This window comes from Salmo trutta, chromosome 40 (assembly GCF_901001165.1).
Source record: "Salmo trutta chromosome 40, fSalTru1.1, whole genome shotgun sequence".
NCBI lineage: Eukaryota > Metazoa > Chordata > Actinopteri > Salmoniformes > Salmonidae > Salmo > Salmo trutta.
This window is the reverse complement of record NC_042996.1, coordinates 23,161,184-23,184,574: the sequence shown is the minus strand read 5'-3', so window position 1 is coordinate 23,184,574 and position 23,391 is coordinate 23,161,184. Positions and strand designations below refer to the sequence as shown.

The window sequence follows — 23,391 nt, the reverse complement described above, 5'->3', positions numbered from 1 at the left end:
GTTCCATTTGGGACGCACCCATGGTGAGATATAGTGCTGGTGACTGGGAAGTGAACGGTACAGTAAGGACCCAGTCAACTCTCCCTAGCCTGGCCTCTCAAAGTCACTGCCGAGAGAGGTGGTCGGCTTCTTAAACTGATTGCATTATAAATTCCTCTGCTTCTTATAAATTATCCTACTTCTCCCGTGAAGTTTTTAACAACGTACAATATTCTAATTTCAGATGACACTTTTGAAAACCAACTTATTTAAACTTCTCCCTAAAGTCTAAAGTGTGTATACGATGCCAGCTTTTTAATAAGGCTGAGTAAAAATTTAATGTTTTAAGGTCTAAAATGTACTGTAGACGAAGTGGCAGTTGAGGCAGGGATGAGGCAGCCCCCAGGTCTCTATACTATTTGTGATTTGGTTCATGGGGAGTTCATACTCTTGGATCTACTATGGGAAGACAAAGTTCAGCCAGGCTGCCACTGAACCACAATGTATTCTAGTGAGTCATACTCACACTGTCAAGGCATCTGCATGTTTCCCAGCCGAAACCATTCGGAAGAGTTTGCGCATACAGTGCATTCGGAAAGTATTCAGACCCTTTGACTTTTTCCACATTTTGTTACGTTACACCCTTATTCTAAAATTAAATTGTTTTCCTCATCAATCTACACACAATACCCAATAATGACAAAGAAAAAAACTGATTGAGACATTTTTGCTCAGTTATTTAAAAATAAATTAAAGCTGAAATACACATTTACATAAGAATTCAGACCCTTTACTGAGTACTTTGTTGAAGCACCTTTGGCAAAGATTACAGCCTAGAGTCGTCTTGGGTTACAGCCTAGAGTCATCTTGGGTATGACGCTACAAGCTTGGCACACCTGTATTTGGGAGTTTCTCCAATTCTATGCAGATCCTCTCAGGTTCTGTCAGGTTGGATGGGGAGTGTCGCGGCACAGCTATTTTCAGGTCTCCCCTGAGATGTTCGATCAGGTTCAAGTCCGTGCTCTGGCTGGGCCACTCAAAGACATTCAAAGACTTGTCCCGAAGCCCTGCGTTGTCTTGGTTGTGTGCTTAGGGTCATTGTCCTGTTGGAAGGTGAAACTTCCAACCAGTCGGAGGTCCTGAGCACTCTGGAGCAGGTTTTCATCAAGGATCTCCTGTACTTTGCTCCATTCATCATTGCCTCGATCCTGACTAGTCTCCCAGTCCCTGCCGCTGAAAAACATCCCCACAGCATGATGCTGCCACCACCATACTTCACCGTAGGGATGGTGTCAGGCCAAAGAGATCAATCTTGGTTTCACCAGACCAGAGAATCTTCTTTTCCATTTTCTGAGAGTCTTTAGGTGTCCTTTGGTAAACTCCAAGCGGGCTGTCATGTGCCTTTTACTGAGGAGTGGCTTCCGTCTGGCCACTCTACCATAAAAGGCCTGATTGGTAGAGTGCTGCTGAGATGGCTGTCCTTCTGGAATGTTCTCCCATCTCCACAGAGGAACTCTAGAGCTCATTCAGAAGGACCATCGGGTTCTTGATCACCTCCTTGACCAAGGCCCTTCCGGCCAAACTGAGCAATAGGGGGAGGTGGCCAGCTCTAGGAAGAGTCTTGGTGGTTCGAAACGTCTTCCATTTAAGAATGATGGAAGCCACTGTGTTCTTGGGGACCTTCAATGCTGCAGAAATGTGTTGGTACCCTTCCCCAGATGTGTGCTTCGACATGATCCTGTCTCGGGGCTCTATGGACAATTCCTTCGATGTCATGGCTTGGATTTTGCTCTGGCATGTACGGTCAAATCTGGGACCTAATATAGACAGTTGTGTGCCTTTCCAAATCATATCCAATCAATTGAATTTACCACAGGTGGACTCCAATCAAGTTCTAGAAACATCTCAAGGATGAGCAATGGATACAGGATGCACCAGAGCTCAACATTGAGTTTCATAGCTAAGGGTGTGAATACTTATGTAAATAAGTATTTTTAATACATTTGCTAACATTTTCAGAAACCTGTTTTTGCTTTGTCATTATGGGGTATTGTGTGTAAATAGAGGAAAAACATGTATTTCATACATTTTCGAATAAGGCTGTAATGTGACAAAATGTGGGAAAAGACAAGGGATCTGAATACTTTTCGAATGCACTGTATATTATGACAACATTTTGTGACGTTTTTGTTAGTTTTGGACTTGCGGCTGTTCGGGCACACAAAAACATTTCTCGAGGCAAGCCGAAGTCGGTAGCCGAAGTCTACATCCCTTCATCTGTGATTGGTCAACAGTAGAGATTTTTCAATGAAGTATTTTGTCATTCAATGAGAGACAACTGGTTATGCAAACTTTTTCATTGAGAGATACACTGCACCAATCCTAGCTAGATGTAAAATTGCGAGACTAATATCTGCTCGGCTAAAATGTCAAAATGAATGACAGATTTCTAGAGTAATCATAGATTAAATTCTGACTATTTTGAGGAAGTATGTAAATGGTGTCTCAAAATGGACACAAAGTACTGCATGCTGAAGCCATTAGACACACTTTCCTAAAAAGCTTGTCAGCCACTGAGTACTGCATACGTTCACTGGGGGAAAAGTCCATCATTGGGGGCCAGAGGCCTTTCAAGTCTGGGTTCCTCCAATTTGGGGATGAAAAGCTGTTGATAAAAATCAAAAGCACTCAAACACACTATGCTGTTTCTGTTTTTTTGCGAGGGGAGTGTCTTGCGCTCCTAATCTACGTTCCACTCTCCAGGGGGGTATTCATCATTGGATGATCTCGTCTTAAAAAGACAACTTAACTTGCCCTTTGGTGCTTGACCTGGGAAATCTACTCTCTTGACTAAACCCTGAGCCGATTTCCTAGAAAACCATATTTTGGAGGATCATATTTTCAAACACAATGGAGAGATACCTCAGAAATTCCATTCCCCATACAGACTGTAAAAAATGTCTTAATTGAGTTAAATTGAATTAGCCGCCCACTTTGAGTTCCAATGTCAACCATTAACTACAGAATGTCGTGGCTGCGGTGGTAAGCCTATAATATTGGGAAATTACAGTTGACAATCCTGTTACACAGCAGTGACAGACAGACACAGCAGTGACAGACAGACAGACAGACAGACAGACACAGCAGTGACAGACAGACAGACAGACACAGCAGTGACAGACACAGCAGTGACAGACAGACAGACAGACAGACAGACAGACAGACAGACAGACAGACAGACAGACAGACAGACAGAGACCAGACGTAAGAAGAGAGGCAGAGTGAGAAAGAAAGGCAGATATGCAGAGAGAAACGATAAGTAGCAGCAGTAGCATTTAGAGGCTGCAGCAAGAGAAGGAGATCCATAGATCAGCAGCTCCCCCAACAGTAGCAGGCAGAGAGAGGCAAATGAAAAGAGATGGAGAAACACACAGCAGAAAGAGAAGAGGTAGAGTCAGAGACTAACAAGAGGAAGAAAGAGGGAACGCAAGTCAGCAAAATAAAGGAGAAAGAGCAGAGAGTAAAATGGGAGTGTATATGTGGGGAGGGAGGGGTTTAGTGTCCAGGGAAGATTGCCAGGGATGAAGTGAGGTACAGTAGGAGAGAGAAAGTCGAAGCAAGGCCTAATCAGAGGAAAGAGCATCGCCATGGAAACGGCTATGTTTCCGCCATCAGAGAGAGAGGTAATTGGCTGATGTTCGCCGCTCTTAGTCTCTCAAAATAAACTGTAAAAGCTGATGCTGTGACTCGCAAAATCCAGCTCACACAACTACACAGTGGTATCTATACTATGGTTTCTGAAAACAGTCATTAAAAAACAGAAGGACAGGGATAAAATATACACTGTTCCAAATGGTGCAGATCAAATGTTTCAGTCAGAAGACAGTGAGGGACAGAACTAGCCTAACTTTTTTCTTTCAAAGTGGTTAAATTTTATCACAAAAAAAGGACGTTAGATTAAGATCATGATTCATGTATGTGTCTGGAATGGCAGTCTATTTGTCATAGGCCTATATTCCACAACTTTTCACCAGGTGCCATTTCAAAATGCAGCCAATGTACAGTATCTTTATCAGTTATCAATCATTGCTGAACTAGACCCCTGCCTGAGGCCAGGCCAAACCAGTATGAATGAGTTAGCCAGCTAGTTCTGATAAGAAAGCTAAACTTAGACAGGCGTTTTAAGCTGCTGAGTCAATTAGTCCAGGAGTTCCCAACCTTTTTTCCCCAGGGCCCCCTTTTCACATTTGAAAAATGTCATGCCCTCCAAGCATTTTTATTATTATTGTTTGAGATAGCCTTTATTAAATATAGCACAAGCTTGATTTTGTTTAATTTGAGGGACCAAGGAAACTTTTGTTTTGAAGCTAATTTAATGCAATTCTATGTACCGTAATTTCTGGACTATTAAGCGCACCTGAATATAAGCCGCACCCACTGAATTTAAAAAAGAATATTATTTTGAACATAAATAAGCCGCACATGTCTATAAGCCGTAGGTGCCTACCGGTACATTGAAACAAATGAACTTTACACAGGCTTTAATGAAACACGGCTTGTAACAAAAAATAAAAAAATTGCAGTAAACAGTAGCCTACCAAGAAAGTCATTGGTCACTATCTTCCTCCTCCTGTGCACTGAAACCATCTCCTTCGGTGTCGGAGTTGAATAGCCTCAGAATTGCTTAGTCCGATATTGGATCGTTTTCATTGTCGCTCTCGTCACGTTCATCCGGAGGCAAATGCCCCGCTGAGCCCTCTTCAACATGCAGCAGTCCAGCGTTTCGAAACCCGTTGATGATAGTGGATTTTTTGACAATGCTCCACGCTGTCAGGACCCACTGGCAGACTTGACCATAAGTTGCTCTTCGCATGCGGCCCGTTTTAGTGAAGGATTTCTCCCCACTTGTCATCCAAGCCTCCCGCTGAACACGGAGCGCCACCTTAAATGCACGATTTACACTGATGTTGAGTGGCTGCAAATACTTTGTTGTACCCCCAGGAATAAGGGTGACAAAATGACTACCGTAATCAAAATGATGGGAAGTTTGAGAGCGCTCGATTTAATCTAAACAGTAAACAAAAAATATGTTTGACCTTAACCCGTTCGGCAATTTCATTGGTCTAATGAAAGCTTCATGCCGCCAAAAAAACTGAGCACGCCACAGAATGTGTTTTTTTTGGAGAAAAAAAATTTGAAAGCGGGAAAAATCCATATATTAGCCGCGTCATTGTTTAAGCCGCGACGTTCAAAGCGTGGGAAAAAAGTTGCAGCTTATTGTCCGGAAATTACGGTAGTTTAACCAGACTCATGATTTATTTTAGCTAGGCTATTTAATCATCATACATTATAATTATAATGGAAAAGAAAAATAAAGTGCAGACCAGATTTCACAAAATGTTATTCCGCTACCAAATATGTTTTATGATCATTTACATTAACCCTCAATTTAATTACAATACCGTTCAAAAGTTTGGTATCACTTAGAAATGTCCTTGTTTTTGAAAGAAAATCATTTTTTTGTCCATTAAAATAACATCAAATTGATCAGAAATACAGTGTAGACATGTAAATGACTATTGTAGCTGGAAACGGCTGATTTTTACTGAAATATCTACATAGGCGAACAGAGACCCATTATCAGCAATCATCACTCCTGTGTTCCAATGGCACGTTGTGTTAGCTAATCCAACTTTATCATTTTAAAAAGGCTAATTGATCATTAGAAAACCCTTTTGCAATTATGTTAGCACAGCTGAAAACTGTTGTGCTGATTAAAGAAGAAATAAAACTGGCCTTCTTTAGACTAGTTGAGTATCTGGAGCATCAGCATTTGTGGGTTCGATTACAGGCTCAAAATAGCCAGAACCAAAGAACTTTCTTCTGAAACTCGTCAGTCTATTGTTGTTCTGAGAAATAAAGGCTATTCCATGTGAAAAATTGCCAAGAAACCAACGCCGTGTACTGCTCCCTTCACAGAAGTGCAAACTGCCTCTAACCAGAATAGAAAGAGGAGTGGGAGGCCCCGGTGCACAACTGAGCAAGAGGACAAGTACATTAGCGTGTCTAGTTTGAGAAACAGACGCCTCTCACAAGTCCTCAAATGGCAGCTTCATTAAATAGTACCAGTCTCAATGTCAACAGTGAAGAGGCGACTCCGGGATGCCGGCCTTCTAGGCAGAGTTGCAAAGAAAAAGCCATATCTCAGACTGGCCAATAAAAAGAAAAGATTAAGATGGGCAAAATAACAGACACTGGACAGAAAAATCTAAGCTTGAGGTGTTCGGATCACAAGGATCGGGGCTTAATTGGTGCCAATTTCCTCTGACAACAGGACAATGTCCCAAAGCACAGCTCCAAACTACGCAATAACTATTTAGGGAAGAAGCAGTCAGCTGGAATTCTGTCTATAATGGAGTGGCCAGCACAGTCACCGGATCTCAACCCTATTGAGCTGTTGTGGGAGCAGCTTGACCGTATGGTACGTAAGAAGTCCCCATCAAGCCAATCCAATTTGTGGGAGGTGCTTCAGGAAGCATGGGGTGAAATCTCCTCAGATTATCTCAACAAATTGACAACTAGAATGCCAAAAGGTCTGCAAGGCTGTAATTGCTGCAAATGGAGGATTCTTTGACGAAAGCAAAGTCTGAAGGACACAATTATTATTTCAATTAAAAATAATTATTTATAACCTTGTCAACGTCTTGACTATATTTCCAACTCATTTCATGTATGTTTTCATGGAAAACAAGGACATTTCTAAGTAACCCCAAACTTTTGAACGGTAGTGTATACATATTCCGTTTTACAGAAAGTGACTACATCAATAGATAGCGACAGAGTCACACATTGTGTGCCTCCCGAGTGGCGCAGTGGTCTAAGGCACTGCATCGCAGTTTCTAGGCTCTGTCGCAGCCAGCCGCGACCCGGAGACCCATGGGACGGCGCACAATTGGCCAAGCTTTATCCGGGTTAGGGGAAGGTTTAGCCGGCAGGGATGTGCTTGTCCCATCGCGCTCTAGCGACTCCTGTAGCGAGTGGGGCGCATGCTCGCTGACATGGTCGCCAGGTGTACGGTGTTTCCTCCGACACGTTGGTGTTGCTGGCTTCCGGGTTAAGCGGGCATTGTGTCAAGAAGCAGCGCGGCGTTTGGTCGTGTTTCGGAGGACGCAAGGCTCTCGACTTTCGCCTCTCCCGAGTCCGTACAGGAGTTGCAGTGATGGGACAAGACTAACTACCAATTAGATACCATGAAAAAAAAGGGGTAAAAGTAAAAATAAAAAATATTTACAAAAAAGAATATATATATTTTTTTTATAAATAAAAAATAAGAAAATCGAGGAAAAAATCAGAGTCACACTTCCCCAAGAAAAGTCCATTTATTTTTGCTCCTCCACTTTAGAAGGTCGTAGCTCAGCTTCTGAATGTCAGAGACAAACCAAAAGATATTCCCATGTGCATCAGAGTGGTGTTTTCCTCAGGCAAATCGAGGAAGGCCCCACACCTACCCACAAAATGTTGGTGCCCCCTAGGTTGGGAACCCCTGAATTAGACCATGCCCTCCCATTTGAAGCTTATATTTCCAAAACAAAAACAAAATATTTCAGCAAGTCAGCTGGCTAACCCATGGACTGCTTTTGTACCCCTGTGATTTAGCTGAAACCTAGCCTGGGGACGTCCGTGAACTCAACGAGTCCCAAATCAGGATATTTTCAAATGCTAACTTTGCATACAATCTTTTTTTGTAAAACACAGGGTACATACACATTTTGGCAGATGGAATTTGATTACTTTTCCTTGACTAAATCATTTTTAACCAAATTTCCAAGACCAATAACTGGCGGCATATATATATTTTATTTTGTATTATTTAGCTGACACTCTTATCCTGAGCAAATTACAGAAATGAGTGCATACGTGTTCATACTTTTTTCGTACCCACAACCCTGGCAATGCAAACACCATGCTCTATCAACTGAGCCATGAGGGACTACAAAACAAAGTTAGCATGAATGTGGTATCAACACTGGGAGGCTGCTCTTTGATCACATGTAGCCTACTGTTGTTGAGCATTGCACTTCACCCCCCCAAAGTAAAATAACTGTTATGCAACTGTATAAAACACGTGTTCAACCCTTGGTCAAAAAAAAGGCACTGAGTGTGCAGGCTTTTGATCCAGCACTGCTGAAACGTCAGAGTCAGTTTATTAAGGTCAGGTTGAGCAGCTCATTTCTAAAATGTGGTTGGTTAGAGGGGGATTGGAACAAAAGCCTGCACACCCAATAGCTCTCCTGGAGGATGGTTGACCACCCTTGATGTAAAACATTAACATTTAAAATATTCATACATTTGTAAAACATTTCTAAAATAATTAGAGGTCGACTGATTAATCGGAATGGCCGATTTCAAGTTTTCATAACAAATAAAAATAAAATGTACACCTTTATTTAACTAGGCAAGTCAGATTAAGAACACATTGTTATTTTCAATGACGGCCTAGGTACGGGGGTTAACTGCCTTGTTCAGGGGGGATTCGGGAATTCGTTTTTGCAACCTTCCGGTTACTAGTCCAACGCTCTAACCACCTGCCTTACATTGCACTCCACGAGGAGCCTGCGTGTCTGGCTGACTACCTGTTACGCGAGGGCAGCAAGAAGCCAAGGTAAATTGCTCGCTAGCATTAAACTTATCTTATAAAAAACTATCAATCTTAACATAATCACTAGTTAACTACACATGGTTGATGATATTACTAGTTTATCTAACGTGTCCTGCGTTGCATATAATCGATGCGGTGCCTGTTAATTTCTCATTGAATCACAGCCTACTTCGACAAACGGGTGATTTAACAAGCGCATTTACGAAAAAAGCACTGTCATTGCACCAATGTACCTAACCATAAACATCAATGCCTTTCTTTAAAATCAATACACAAGTATATATTTTTAAACCTGCATATTTAGTTACTATTGACTGCTAACATGAAATTGTGTCACTGCTCTTGCGTTCATTGCCTGGCTTGTTGCGAACTAATTTGCCAGAATTTTACGTAATTATGACAAAACATTGAAGGTTGTGCAATGTTACAGGAATATTTAGACTTAGGAATGCCACCCAGTAGATAAAATATGGACCGGTTCCGTATTTCACTGAAAGAAAAAAACTTTTGTTTTCGAGTTGATAGGTCATTAATATGGTCGAATCCGGAAACTAAGGCTCGTATTTCTGTGTGTTTATTATATTATAATTAAGTCTATGATTTGATAGAGCAGTCTGACTGAGCGGTGGTAGGCACCAGCAGGCTCGTAAGCATTCATTCAAACAGCACTTTACTGCGTTTTGCCGCAGCCCTTCGCAATGCATTGCCCTGTTTATGACTTCAAGCCTGTCAACTCCCAAGATTAGGCTGGTGTAACCGATGTGAAACAGCTAGCTAGTTAGCTCAGACTTGGAGTAGTTGTTCCCCTTGCTCTGCATGGGTAATGCTGCTTCGAGGGTGGCTGTTGTCGATGTGTTCCTGGTTCGAGCCCAGGTAGGAGTGAGGAGAGGGACGGGAGCTTTCGTTGTAAAGCCTTTTTGAAATCGGACAGTGTGGTTAGATTAACGAGAGTCTTGTCTTTAAAATGCTGTAAAATAGTCATATGTTTGAGAAATTGAAGTAATAGCATTTCTAAGGTATTTGAATATCGCGCCACGGGATTACACTGGCTGTTGAGTAGCCCATAGAGGTTAACTTGTTCTGTTCACTATTATATTTCATAGTCTAGGACTGCCTGCTGCTGCAATGTCCGACTGTCTCTCTCAACTTGAGCAACAGCCCACTCGTTTTACATGCAGGTAATGAGTGCACTCACAGACGCGCTGAAGTGTCATTCCGATCTGGCTGATATGTTGATTTTTATGCGATTGATAAAATATTTAAAAACTGTGCCTTAATATATTACATTATGAGAAAGTATTAAACTCATTTAAATTACTTTTCAGAGAGAGCAGGGTGGGGGAGAGACAGGTGACAGAGTGAGAATGAGAGCAAAAGGGAGAGAGAAGGGAAGACAAAGATAAGAGGCTGTGAATGAGATCCAGTCATATTCTCACTCTGTGGTGATAAATGGGTTGGCCTGCTCTTGCCATGGTCTATGTGGCCTTAGTGCCGTAAAGCCTGCTCTGTTCAGCTCTGTCAGCCTGCCTACCTCTGCCAGGTTCACTGCTCTGTCTGGAGAAACCCAGAAATCCTGACATAGACAGACCAAAGTACCTGATTGTCACAAAGATTTAGAAAAGACAATTAAGATCATAGGAACTGGGAATGACAAGAAAAAGAGTGATTCATTTTTTAGGCCTAACGGTTTTAGCCTTGCTCTCTCCCATGCCTCATCTTCTAATCGTTAAACAGGTGAGAGCAGAGAGTGGAGCAGTCAGTTCACACACACACCTCTGGAGACAAATCCCCAACATGATGGAGGGCTAAAGCCACAAACCAGGCTGAAATCCATCAAGCTGAAGAAAGAATGAAGCGCACGCACACACACACACACACACACACACACCCCAACATCAAGGACACAAGTCAGGGGTCGTTCTACACTAGAGGGCAGCGTCTCCCCGGATTGATAGCTGTATGATTGAGAGAGGGATGAGTAGATGAGGTTTGAGCGAGAAAGAGTGACAGAGCGAGAGAGATGGAGGTTTAAGCGAGTGCTGTTGGTGGTAAAAGGACTGATAAATGGCTATGTAATTCTACAGATGCTGGGATGAAAAAAGTAAGATGTCGCCGACAGAGATGGTCACCTCGCTTCAAGTCCTTAGGAAACTATGCAGTATTTTGTTTTTTTATTTCTTACATTGTTACCCCAGGAAATCGTAAGTCTTATTACATACAGCCGGGAAGAACTATTGGATATATGAGCGACGTCAACTTACCAGTATTACGACCAGGAACACAATTTTCCTGAAGAGGATCCTCTGTTTGGACCACCACCCAGGACAATGGACCTAATTCCAGAAGCCGGCCCAAAACAACGGCGCCGCAGAAGAGGCAGACAGAGCGGCCTTCTGGTCAGGTCCGTAAACGTGCACAATCGCCCACCGCTCCCGAGTATACTACTCGCCAATGTCCAGTCTCTTGACAACAAGGTAGATGAAATTCGAGCAAGGGTTGCCTTCCAGAGAGTCATAAGAGATTGTAAAATTCTCTGTTTCACGGAAACATGGCTCTCTCGAGATTTGTTGTCGGAATCAGTTCAGCCACCGGGCTTTTCCATGCAACACATCTCTGGGAAGAGGAAGGGCGGGGGTGTATGATTCATGATTAACGACGCATGGTGTAATCATAACATACAGGAACTCAAGTCCTTTTGTTCACCTAACATAGAATTCCTCACAATCAAATGCCGGCCATATTATCTCCCAAGAGAATTCTCGTCAGTTATCGTGACAGCGGTGTACATTCCCCATCAAACAGACACCAAGACGGCCCTCAAGAAACTTCACTGGACTCTATGCAAACTGGAAACCCTATATCCTGAGGCTGCATTTAATGTAACTGGGGATTTTAACAAAGCAAATTTGAGAACAAGGCTACCTAAATTCTATCAGCATATTGATTGCACTACACGCAGGTGTAATACACAATCACTTTTCTTCGCAAGCATTTCGCTACAATCGCATTAACATCTGCTAAGCATGTGTATGTGACCAATACAATTTGATGTCACAGAGGGGAGACCAGGACAAAAACCAGGTCAGCCACCTCAACCACAGGACAACACAACCATCCATCTCTGTCAACAGGATCTCTCTTTCTCTCCATCAATCGATCTGTCTCCCTTACCCTCTGCCAATCTCCCTCTCTCTCACTGTCTGTTTTGCCCTCTACCTCCGTGTCTCTTAATTATGGCCTCTGAATTAAGTTCATATTTCATCGCTGGCATCGTGTGTCTGGCTAGTCAGTTTGGATATGTAATAAAGCAGCAACAACTCCATTTAAAAAGCAGATCCTGACTGCTGGCCTGGTGTAATCACTGTTGACAGACTTAGAATCACTGACTGCTCCCTGCTGCCCCTCCCAACCTCAATACCCTCCCCTCAGGAGTCCATAATAATACACATACGACAGATGAAGACATGTATTGGTATATGGATGGCATTAAATCCTCCTATGACCTCACAAGATAGCGCCATACTGGATTGCCGCCGTTTTGCAAGCTTCGACAGAACTTTGCTATTTTTTGATTATTTTGCCATTTATTTTTACTCTATTTTCACTAAATATATCCTCAATCATTTCTTACAACCAACAAGAACTCTTGAACATCAGATCGGCAATTACTTACCCCAATTCCGATGGTTTTAGCTTTGAAGTATGGTACTACCATGATCCTAAATAATACCATGGTATTGCCTCATTGAAATAGCATGGTTTTAAACTGCATTATACATATGGTACCATCTTTATTAATTATGCGTTACTGTAGCACAACGGCAGTACAATGCTTTAAATAAATAAACCCCCCAAGGTCAAGAGGTCAGTTGGTATTATATTGATGAATTCATATACCAATATGGTCAGAGGCAGGATACTATTGGTCCTAGTTTGTAAGGTCAAAGAAAAAAGGAAATCTGTTGCTGTGAAAAAGGGGAAATGGTTTGTGTATTAATAGTAGTTTTTTTGCTCATGTTTGGGTTCCCCGTGTTGCCAACATGAAATGTGGGAGAATGTGAGATATCTGGTAGCCTAATCTTTGGTATTTTGTAATCATTGACAGTATTTAGAGTCAAGGGGTGTTGTGCTTCTTTTGGCCCACAGAGAGAGCTGCTCTCTCTAGTGGTTGCTTCACGCGCTCTCGCTCTACAGTGCCTCTCACGCTACACTGCCTGGTTAGTGAGTCAGTGAGACCCAACTGAAAACTGAGGAGAGAACCACCAGGTAAACAAAACATTTTAAACGTTATCATTATGGTGAGCGAGTTAGAAAGCATAGGAAATTAAACACCAAGTTCAGCGGAGTGTAATAACATAGCAAATTGTTATTTTTTTGATGATGTTTTGATAGTTTAATTCATTTAGAAAAGTCTGTTAGCATAGAAGCTAACGTCGGCTAAAGTTAACGGCAGTGAAGCTAGCCTTTCATAGTCATGGCGACAGGACCAACAAACATTCACGCAGGGTGTAAACAAAGGGAAACATTGTAAATTGCTGTTTTTAGGGACATGTTTAAGCAATAAGGCCCAAGGGGTTGTGGTGTTTGGCCAATATACCACAGCTAATGGCTGTTCTAATGCACAACACAGAGTGCCTGGATACAGCCGTCAGCCGTGGTATATTGGCCATATACCACAAACCCCTGAGGTGCCTTATTGCTATTATAAACTGGTTACCAACAATATTAGAGAAGTAAAATGCATGTTTTGTCAAACCCATGGTTTTCTTAAGCAATAAGGCCCAAGGTGGTGTGGTTTAGGGCCAATATACCACGGCTAAGGACTCTTCTTATGCAAGGTATTTTCATGCAGACAGGACAGTGAAGTCGGGGAAATCGAGGGGGGAAGTGGTTTGCCTCTTCATCAAGTACAACTGGTGTGCTAATTCCAGCCCGGTGGAAGTGTTGACCCACTGTTCACCCGTCTTTGAAAACCTGATGGTCAAATGCCGACCCTTCTACTTCAGCTGTTATCGTGACTGCTGTATACATTCCACCTCAAGACAATAAAAATAACAAGCTGGCGCTTAACAAACTGTACTAAAAGGTTATAACGCTATAAACAAGCAGGAAAACCTACACTGCCTTTCTGGTTGCCGGCAACTTTAATATGCCGTCACAAATACATGTGACGCCTAACTTCCATCAACACTTCTCCAAAGCAGCTATAGGCGATAAAGTACTAGACCACTGCTGTTCTACCCTGTCAAGCAAGCATACAAGGCCCTCCCTCGTCATCCATTTGGCAAAATCAGATCATGACTCTGTACTCTTGCTTCCTGTTTACAAGCAGAAACTCAAACAAGAAGTACGCGCGATTCGCTCGGTTGAGAAATGGTCACCGGAATCAGAGGTTACGCTACAGGACTGCTTTGCTAGCGCTGATTGGAATATGTTTCGAGACTCCAGCGCCAACATTGACGAGCTAACCACCTCCGTCACCGACTTCATTAGAAAATGCATCAGCGACGTAGTACCCACGATGAGGTTTTGCATCTTTCCCTATCAAAAGCCCTGGATTAACACAGAGGTTGGCGCTAAACTAAAGAACAGGGCTACCGCACACAGAGCCATCTTAGACAACCCTGATGCTACGGCCAAAGACAGGAATAATTACAAGAAGGCCTGCTATGACCTCCGCAAAGTAAACAAACGAGCAAAAGGATAATATAGGAATAAGGTGGAATCATTACACAGACTCCGCCACCCACCGTATATGGCAGGGACTACAGTCCATTATTACAAAGGAAGACCCAACCGTGATCTGCCCAACGATGCCTGACGAACACAATGTATTTTATGCACGCTTTGACAATAACATTGAGCCAGGTGTGAGGGATGTCACCAACCCAGAAGATTGGGTGATCTCGCTCTCCGGGCCCCGACGGTATTCCAGGGCACGTGTAGAACAGTTGGCAGGCAAATACACAGTCAATTTCAACCTCTCCTTGTCCCAGTCTGTAATTCCCACGTTTTAAGATGACCAATAACGTACCCAATTTAACCTGTTTAGGATAGGGGGCAGTATTTTCACGGCCGGATAAAAAAACGTACCCGATTTAATCTGGTCATTACTCCTGCCCAGAAACTAGAATATGCATATAATTGTTTGATTTGGATAGACAACACCCTAAAGTTTCTAAAACTGTTTGAATGGTGTCTGTGAGTATAACAGAACTCATATGGCAGGCCAAAACCTGAGAAGATTCCATACAGGAAGTGCCCTCTGACCATTTCTTGTCCTTCTATAGCCTCTTTATGGAAAATAGAGGATCTCTGCTGTAACGTGACATTTTCTAAGGCTCCCATAGGCTCTCAGAAGGCGCCAGAACGGGGAATGATGACTCCGCAGTCCCTGGGCGAAAAACAGTAGGGGATTTGGAAAGTGGTCGATCTGAGAACAATGACACAGTGCACGCGTGCATGTGAAGACACCATTTCCTTCTTTCAGTGTTTGAACGGATACAATGTCTCCCGGTTGGAATATTATCGCTAGTTTACGAGAAAAATCTCATTAAAAAATGATTTTAAACAGCGTTTGACATGCTTCGAAGAACGGTAATGGAATATTTTGAATTTTTTGTTACGATACACGCCGGCGCGTCACCCTTCGGATAGTGTCTTGAACGCAAGAACAAAACGCCGCTATTTGGATATAACTATGGATTATTTGGAACCAAAACAACATTGGGTGTTGAAGTAGAAGTCCTGGGAGTGCATTCTGACGAAGAACAGCAAAGGTAATCCAATTTTTCTTATAGTAAATCTGAGTTTGGTGAGTGCCAAACTTGGTGGGTGTCAAAATAGCTAGCTTGTGATGGCCGGGCTATCTACTCAGAATATTGCAAAATGTGCTTTCACCGAAAAGCTATTTTAAAATCGGACACCGCGATTGCATAAAGGAGTTCTGTATCTATAATTCTTAAAATAATTGTTATGTTTTTGTGAACGTTTATAGTGAGTAATTTAGTAAATTCACCGGAAGTGTTCGGTGGGTATGCTAGTTCTGAACGTCACATGCTAATGTAAAAAGCTGGTTTTTGATATGAATATGAACTTCATTGAACAAAACATGCATGTATTGTATAACATAATGTCCTAGGAGTGTCATCTGATGAAGATCAAAGGTTAGTGCTGCATTTAGCTGTGGTTTTGGTTTTTGTGACATTATATGCTAGCTTGAAAATGGGTGTCTGATTATTTCTGGCTGGGTACTCTCCTGACAATCTAATGTTTTGCTTTCGTTGTAAAGCCTTTTTGAAATCGGACAATGTGGTTAGATAAAGGAGAGTCTTGTCTTTAAAATGGTGTAAAATAGTCATATGTTTGAAAAATGGAAGTTTTGGGATTTTTGAGGAGTTTGTAGAGCGTGGCGCGAATTATCATTGGATATTGGCGAGGCGTTCCGCTAGCGGAACATCTAGATGTAAGAGGTTAAACAGGTTACTACTCTGGCCCAGAAACTAGAACATGCATATTATTAGTAGATTTGGATAGAAAACACTCTGAAGTTTCTAAAACTGTTTGAATGGTGTCTGTGAGGATAACAGAAGTCATATGGCAGGCAAAAATCTGAGAGAAATACAACCAGGAAATGAAAAATCTGATGCCTGTAGGTCATTGACAATCGAACACACAGTGACTAAGGATTCATTTTGCAATTCCTAAGGCTTCCACTGGATGTCAACAGTCTTTAGAAAGTTGTTTGAGGCATCTATGATGAACAGAGACCGAATGAGAAGGCTGGGAAGTTGGTGACCCAGGGAAGGATGTCAGTTCATTGGCACGCGTTCACACGAGAGGTAGCTCTGTTCCAAAACGTTTTTCAAGACAATGCATGAGCCCGGTTGGAATATTACTGAAGTTTCACGTTATAAAGGCCCTAAAGATTGATGCTATACAACGTTTGACATGTTTGAACGAACGTAAATAGATGGGGTTTTTTTTTTACTTTTCGTCGTGACATTTTCCTCACGCGTCCTACATTTTGAGTAGCTTACTGAACGCGCATAAATTACGAACTTCATCGAACAAAACAACATTTGTTGTGGACCTGGGATTCCTGGAAGTGCCTTCTGATGAAGATTATTAAAGTGAATATTTCTAATGCTATTTATGCATTTAGATGACTCCAAAATGGCGGCTATCTGTATTGCCTAGTGTATTTTTCTGAGCACAGTACTCAGATTATTGCAAAGTGTGCTTTCCCAGTAAAGTTATTTTGAAATCTGTCAATGCGGTTGCATTCAGGAGATGTTAATCTATAATTCTTTGAATAAAGTTAAATATTTTATCAACGTTTATGACAAGTATTTTTGTAAATTGTAGTGCTGATTCACCGGTAGTTTTGGGGGAAATACATTTTCTGAACGTCACGCGCCAATGTACAATGCTGTTTTAGGATATAAATATGAACTTGATAGAACAAAAAATGCATGTATTGTCTAACATAATGTCCTAGGAGTGTCATCTGATGAAGATTGTCAAAGGTCAATGTATAATTTTAGCTGGTTTTCTGCTTTTGGTGACGCCTGTCCTAGCATTGAAAATGGCTGTGTGTCATTTTTTGTCTATGTACTGTCCTAACATAATCTAACTTTATGCTTTCGCCGTAAAGCCTCTTTGAAATCGGACAATGTGGTTGGATTAAGGAGATGTTAATCTTTCAAATAGTGTAAAATAGTTGATTGTTTGAGAAATTGAAATTATTAGATTTTTGCTGTTTTGAATTTCGCGCCATGCTATCTTGTCAAGCAATCCCGTTACGGGGATGAGAACGGGAAGGGGTCCCATAGAGGTTAATTGACTACAGCTCAGCGTTCAACACCATTGTCCCCTCCAAGCTCGTCACCAAGCTTAGGACATTGGGTCTGAACACCTCCCTCTGCAACTGGATCCTGGACATCCTGACGGGCCGATCCCAGGTGGTGAGGGTACGCAACATCACCTCCGCCATGCTGACCCTTAATACAGGGGCCCCACAGGGGTGTGTGCTTAGTCCGGTTCCTGTACTCCCTGTTCAACAACTGTGGCCATGCACAACTCCAACACCATTATCAAGTTTGCTGATAACACGACAGTGGTAGGCCTAGTCACCGGCGACGATGAGTCAGCCTACAAGGAGGAGGTCAGTGACCTGGCAGTGTGGTCAGAGAGCAACAACCTCTTCCTCAACGTAAGCAGGACCAGGAAGCTGATCGTGGACTTCAGGAAACAGGGCTGGCGAACACGCCCCCATCAACATCAACGGGGCGGCAGTGGAGCAAGTAGACATCTTCAAATTCATCTGTGCCCAAATCACTAAGGACTTAAAATGGTGGTTGAAAAGGTTTGGCATGGGCCCTCAAAACATCAAAAGGGTCTACAGATGTACCATTGAGAGCATATTGACTGGCTGCATCACTGCTTGGTATGGCAATAGCACCGCCCTCGATTGCATGGCGCTACAGATGGTTGTGCGGACAGCCCAGTACATCAGTGGGGCCAAGTTCTCTACCATCCAGGATCTCTATATCAGGCGGTGTGAAAATAAGGCCCGGAAAATCGTCAACCCCCCCCAGCCATATACTATTTTCCCTGCTGCCGCACGGCAAGAGGTACATCAACAGACACCAACAGGCTCCTGAACAGCTTCTCTCCCCAAGCGCTGTCTCTATGCACACTCACTGGGCTCTACACACTCACTCCATTTGCTCACTCAAACATTCCAGGCTGTATCACAACCGGCCGTGATTGGGAGTCCCATAGGGCGGCGCACCATTGGCCCAGCGTTGTCCGGGTTAGGATTTGGCCCGCGGTAGGCCGTCATTGTAAATAACAATTTGTTCTTAACTGACTTGCCTAATTAAATAAAAAATACCCATCTACCTCCATCACTCCAGTATCCCTGCACACGTAAATATGGTATTATAACTGACTGTTTAGATATTGAGTATATAGTATGATTACTTACTTTGTGTATTTCATATTCTTATTTCTTGTGTATTTTTCTAGTAATATATTGTTATTGATTATTGCATTGTTGGGTTTTGAGTTTTCAAGAAAGGCATTTCACTGTACTTGTACATGTGACATTAAAATCAGAGGTTGTGTATCAAGCTCTATACAGCGGACCCTTCTTTAGTCATGAGTTGTCCCGGTCACATGTGTCTATTGAAACTGGAATGGGTGGCAAAAAAGGCAAACCTGTTACGGTCTTTGCCTTTCAAAATCAGAAGTGGTCTTCTTAGACATTCAGCACCTCACTAACCCCAATCCTATTCCCTCATATATGTCTCAGCACGACCCTGAACCACTTCATGACTTATAGCTCACCTCCGGTTGTATAAACCAGAGAGACAGTCAGAGACACATAGCATCACAAGATGATCCAGCCACTGGGCTGAATCAGCGCTATCACAATGACTCAAACAACAGAACTGACTCCCTCACAGGTATAACCTCGCTAAGACGCCTTCAAATCTGGCTCAGGCACAACGACGGAAGCTGGAATCATTGAGGCGGAACAGACAGCACACACACAATCACACAGCACAATCCAAGGATATTCAGAGCATTACAAAAGCCGACTGCAGGGAAAATCATCAACGGTACAAAAGGGCTAAGAGCGAGTCTGACAGTACGTACGTATGTACGCACACACACACACACCTGAGCAGCTCCAATGCAAGTCATACCAATCTGCCCCCATGCCTTTCCAGGACGGAGCTGATAAGCCAGACAGATACTTCAGGATTAGGGGACTGACAAAGAACAAAACCTTGAAACTTATAGGAGAACAAGTGGAAGTCAAAGGGTGAATAGACTCCATCAAATCACCCATAGAACTTTAAATCCTCCATAGAATAGCCCTTAGAAGTTGAAAGCATACCACACAACAACAACAAAAAACGTTCAAATCGGCCATATAAATGCCCATGGAAGAACTATACCAAAGCTACTGCGGTTACCCCATTATGGCCTTGGATCACAAGTTAAAGCACCATCTCGTCTCAAAGGAGTACAGTCGAAGTAAAGCTATAGAACGAGCAAGTAAAAACTAAAAGCATCATTTGTGTCCCTTGGATTATGCACGGTGGCCACTGGCCAGATGGCAGAGTTTAGTTCCCCCTCAGCTATTCATATGGCATCGTTAGAACAACACAGCAGATGCTTCCCTGCTTGTTTTCTCAGATAGAGTTCTTTACCACAGAGCTGTGAACTGGGTTTTCTATTAAAGGTGAGACGGGGAGGTGTAGTAACCCAAAACAATGATACAGGGTCAGATATCTTTCCCCTAAATGGTTTAGTTCAGGATTGGGATGAACCTGTGTGGTTGAGTGGTAACATTCCTACACGAAGCACATATCAGAGCTTCAAAAGGTATTGGGTTCAATGATCCCTATGACCACCATTCCTACATGAGTCTGATCTTAGATCTGTAATTAATATCCAGAAACATACCAAGGTCAGTGTTGGGTCCAGCCAGGACCTGTTTAAACTTGTCCAGGCGGGATGCCTCTCTCTCTGTCATGGCTGGGGTCCCGGAGGTGTTCTGGTCAGCTATACGAGCCACCATGGGGATGGTGGGCCGGTGGGGCAGGGACTGCTGTCTGTGGAGCGACGCATCTGGATAAACAGAGAGAGGGGAGAGATACTGAGAACAATAAACACACAGATGCACACACTTGGTCACACGCAAAAACACAGACAAACACGCACACCTGTCGCAAGCACCTTTCCTCTGAGCACACCCATTGAATTCACAAGTCATACAGACAGACACAAACACTGTGTAACCCAACCACCTTTCTCCACTCCAGTAACCGCACACCCGCATTTTTATATATATATATATATATATATTTTTTTTTATTTTTTATTTATTTAACTAGACAAGTCAGTTAAGAACAAATTCTTATTTACAATGATGGCCTACCCCGGCCAAACCCTAACGACGCTGGGCCAATTGTTCGCCTCCCTATGGGACTCCCAATACCGGCCAGTTGTGATACAGCATGGAATCGAACCAAGTTCTGTAGTGACGACTCTAGCACTGAGATGCAGTGCCTTAGACCGCTGTGCTACTCGGGAGCCCCATTACAAACAATTACAAGGCAGCGTAGAGTTTGTTCACAGCAGCAGAAGTTGAGGACAGCGGAGGACACCCAGAGAGGGTGTAGAGTGCTACAGGGCTGAGGTCAGGCCGTCTGTCTGTCTGTCTGTCTGTCTGTCTGTCTGTCTGTCTGTCTGTCTGTCTGTCTGTCTGTCTGTCTGTCTGTCTGTCTGTCTGTCTGTCTGTCTGTCTGTTAGCAGAGAGTAGCTTGTTTGTAGGCTGAAAGCGTGGAGGGAGAGGAGTGCCAGGTTAGACAGACGGGAGAGGAGACGGGGTAGAGAGAAGCTACTATAGTGATGTGACTAAAGGAAAATGAACACCGAGGTTTTTTGTGATGAGTTGAGCTCAAGACGGCAGCTTGGTTTGAACACAGCATGCAAAGGGGAGTGTGCAGGCAAAGAACAGAGTGGGTAGCTCAACCTGCACTGCATTATCACCATGATTTATATTTTACCCAAACACTACAATAGAGAGCAGAACAATCAGAGACAATATGAGGTCTCTCCCAGCAGGAAGGGCAGTGTGTGAGTAGGGGTCAGTGGGTGAACACGTCAGATTCGCGGGTCTGACTTTTTTTGTGTGTGTGCGTGATAAATAAATAAATAAAATGTGTGTACTGATCAACACAGATGAATGGAGCAGACACCAGACAGTGTCTGCTCTGCCAGTGTCTCCTCCATGGAGATAATACTGGAGTTAGCGCTGCTACGGGCTGCTGTCTTATCTCCTGCACCACCACAGACAGCAGGCAGATGTTCCCTACTGCACAAGACAAACACCACCCTCTGCTGCTGCTACCACACTAACAAATGAACATGAAAAGCCTAGCAGGCTCAGAGCAGAGGCAGGGGGAGAGGAAATATTGTGTATAGAAGGAGTGGGTGGAGACTGAAGACAGAGGAGATGATGGGCCCTATGGAGTGGGGATCCTCCTTTCAAGATTCCTTCCTTGTTAGGAAGTTGTTCCTCACATCTGTCATCTCACCTGACGCTCAAATTTGTTTGTCTGTTTGTTGATTGATGGATAGAGGGGGGGGAAGAGAGACTGAGAAGAGAGAAACGTGCGACAGATGTCTATTTACCCTTAGGTGATCCGATGGGGGCCTCACTCAGTGACTTCACCAGTCTGCCATCACTGAGCGGGCTGGGCTCACAAGCAAACGACACCTCAGGGGTCGATTCCTCCCCTTCCTCCCCCTGCTCTTCCACCTCTTCCTCATGCGCCTCCTCTTCCTCTCGGTCCTCCAGCTCTGACGTGTCGGCATCGTCCTGTCTCTGCTTCTCCTGCTGCTTGCTGTGGTTCTCGATCACCTGCACAATGACAATAACAATATATAAAAAAATGTAACTCCTTAAAAACAGCTTAATGTATTATAAGGGTGTATAAGTTAATATAAACAGGGCTTATGAGTACATAAAGGCCTTTGAAACACCCAAGGATGACTGACTGCTGTGTATGTTTAAGTCATAGAATCACCTGGTTGGCGGTTTCCATGACAACCTCGATGTTGAGGTTCTGTGCGGCCATGGCGAGCAGCTCGTCATCGTCGTCCCCCACGTCCCAGGCATCGCTGGTGATGCTCTCAAACTCCTGGAAGGTGGTGGCTTTCTTTGGCTTCCCTCCCGGTGTCATCTGGGGCTTGTTGCCCGCTTTGATTAGACTAAGATGGAGAAAGATGAGAAGTTTAGGGTACTAGAAGTCATCTAAAGCATTAAAGCATTAAAGAAGACACCAAAAGGCCAAAATTATACATGTATTTTCAATTCATGTTATTTTTTAGCGGAAGGTGGAAGAGGTTGGAAATAATGGTGAATTGAATGACAGGTGTAAAACTTAGAAAGGATGAACAGAAGGGCCAAGAAAGATTAGGACTGGGAGACAAATTCACTCTGGAAGGGCCACTTCACAAACATCCCTCAACTGTTCATTCAATGGCATTAAGATTCAAATGCCAAATACGGTTGGCCAAAAAGTGCCTACTTCAGCCAAAGTGCCCTATATACAGGCTACAGGTGGATATTCTCACGTTGACGCAGCAAGCCGATGTTGAAAAGAACTGACTGACGATAATGTTGGGGGGAAAAACTGAATGGCGATAATGAAAGAAATTTGACAAAAATGATCACAAAAACATTCCACAAGGACAATCAATGAGTCAGCATCTATTTAAATTATTTCAAAAAGGTTATTGTAAAAGGTACACAATCACAGCGCAGATTAAATCAATTAAAAACTATTTCTCACAGAAAACCTTCCTTTGTGTATGAGAGACGTTTTCTTCAGGGGGAAAAATGTAATAAAAAGCCAATTTAATTTATACTTTGTCCTCTCATGTCCATGGGACTCAGGTGTGCACCAGAGATTGAAAAGCAGCACGGGTGAAAGGAGAGGGGGAGAGGGGACCCTTCCTTTCCATCTTATTATTTTCATTCAAAACCAAGCATTAGCATAACAAAAGCAAAGCCAAGTTCAATATGTCTCTACCTGTGACTTGCCCACTCATGACAGGTGATATAACTATGGAAGTCAGCCTAACAATAACAAGTAAATGAAATAAACCCCTCTGTGGACATCAGCCACGTGATTAGACTTGCTGCACTTTAATCTAACGGGAAAGCA

At 43.1% G+C, this 23,391-nt stretch overlaps 1 protein-coding gene across 3 annotated transcripts in view; it reads right to left on the bottom strand.

The window, feature by feature from the left end:
- Positions 1-23,391, bottom strand: part of tbc1d22a (TBC1 domain family, member 22a) — a 188,020-nt gene that overhangs the window by 161,378 nt on the left and 3,251 nt on the right. For all 3 annotated transcript variants that reach the window (XM_029742541.1, XM_029742545.1, XM_029742542.1), the window contains exons 3-5: positions 22,249-22,432; positions 21,854-22,082; positions 20,120-20,284 (exon numbers count right to left, since the gene is read on the bottom strand). In XM_029742541.1, coding sequence (XP_029598401.1) covers positions 20,120-20,284; positions 21,854-22,082; positions 22,249-22,432 — 578 coding nt within the window. The remainder of the gene's footprint in view (positions 1-20,119; positions 20,285-21,853; positions 22,083-22,248; positions 22,433-23,391) is intronic.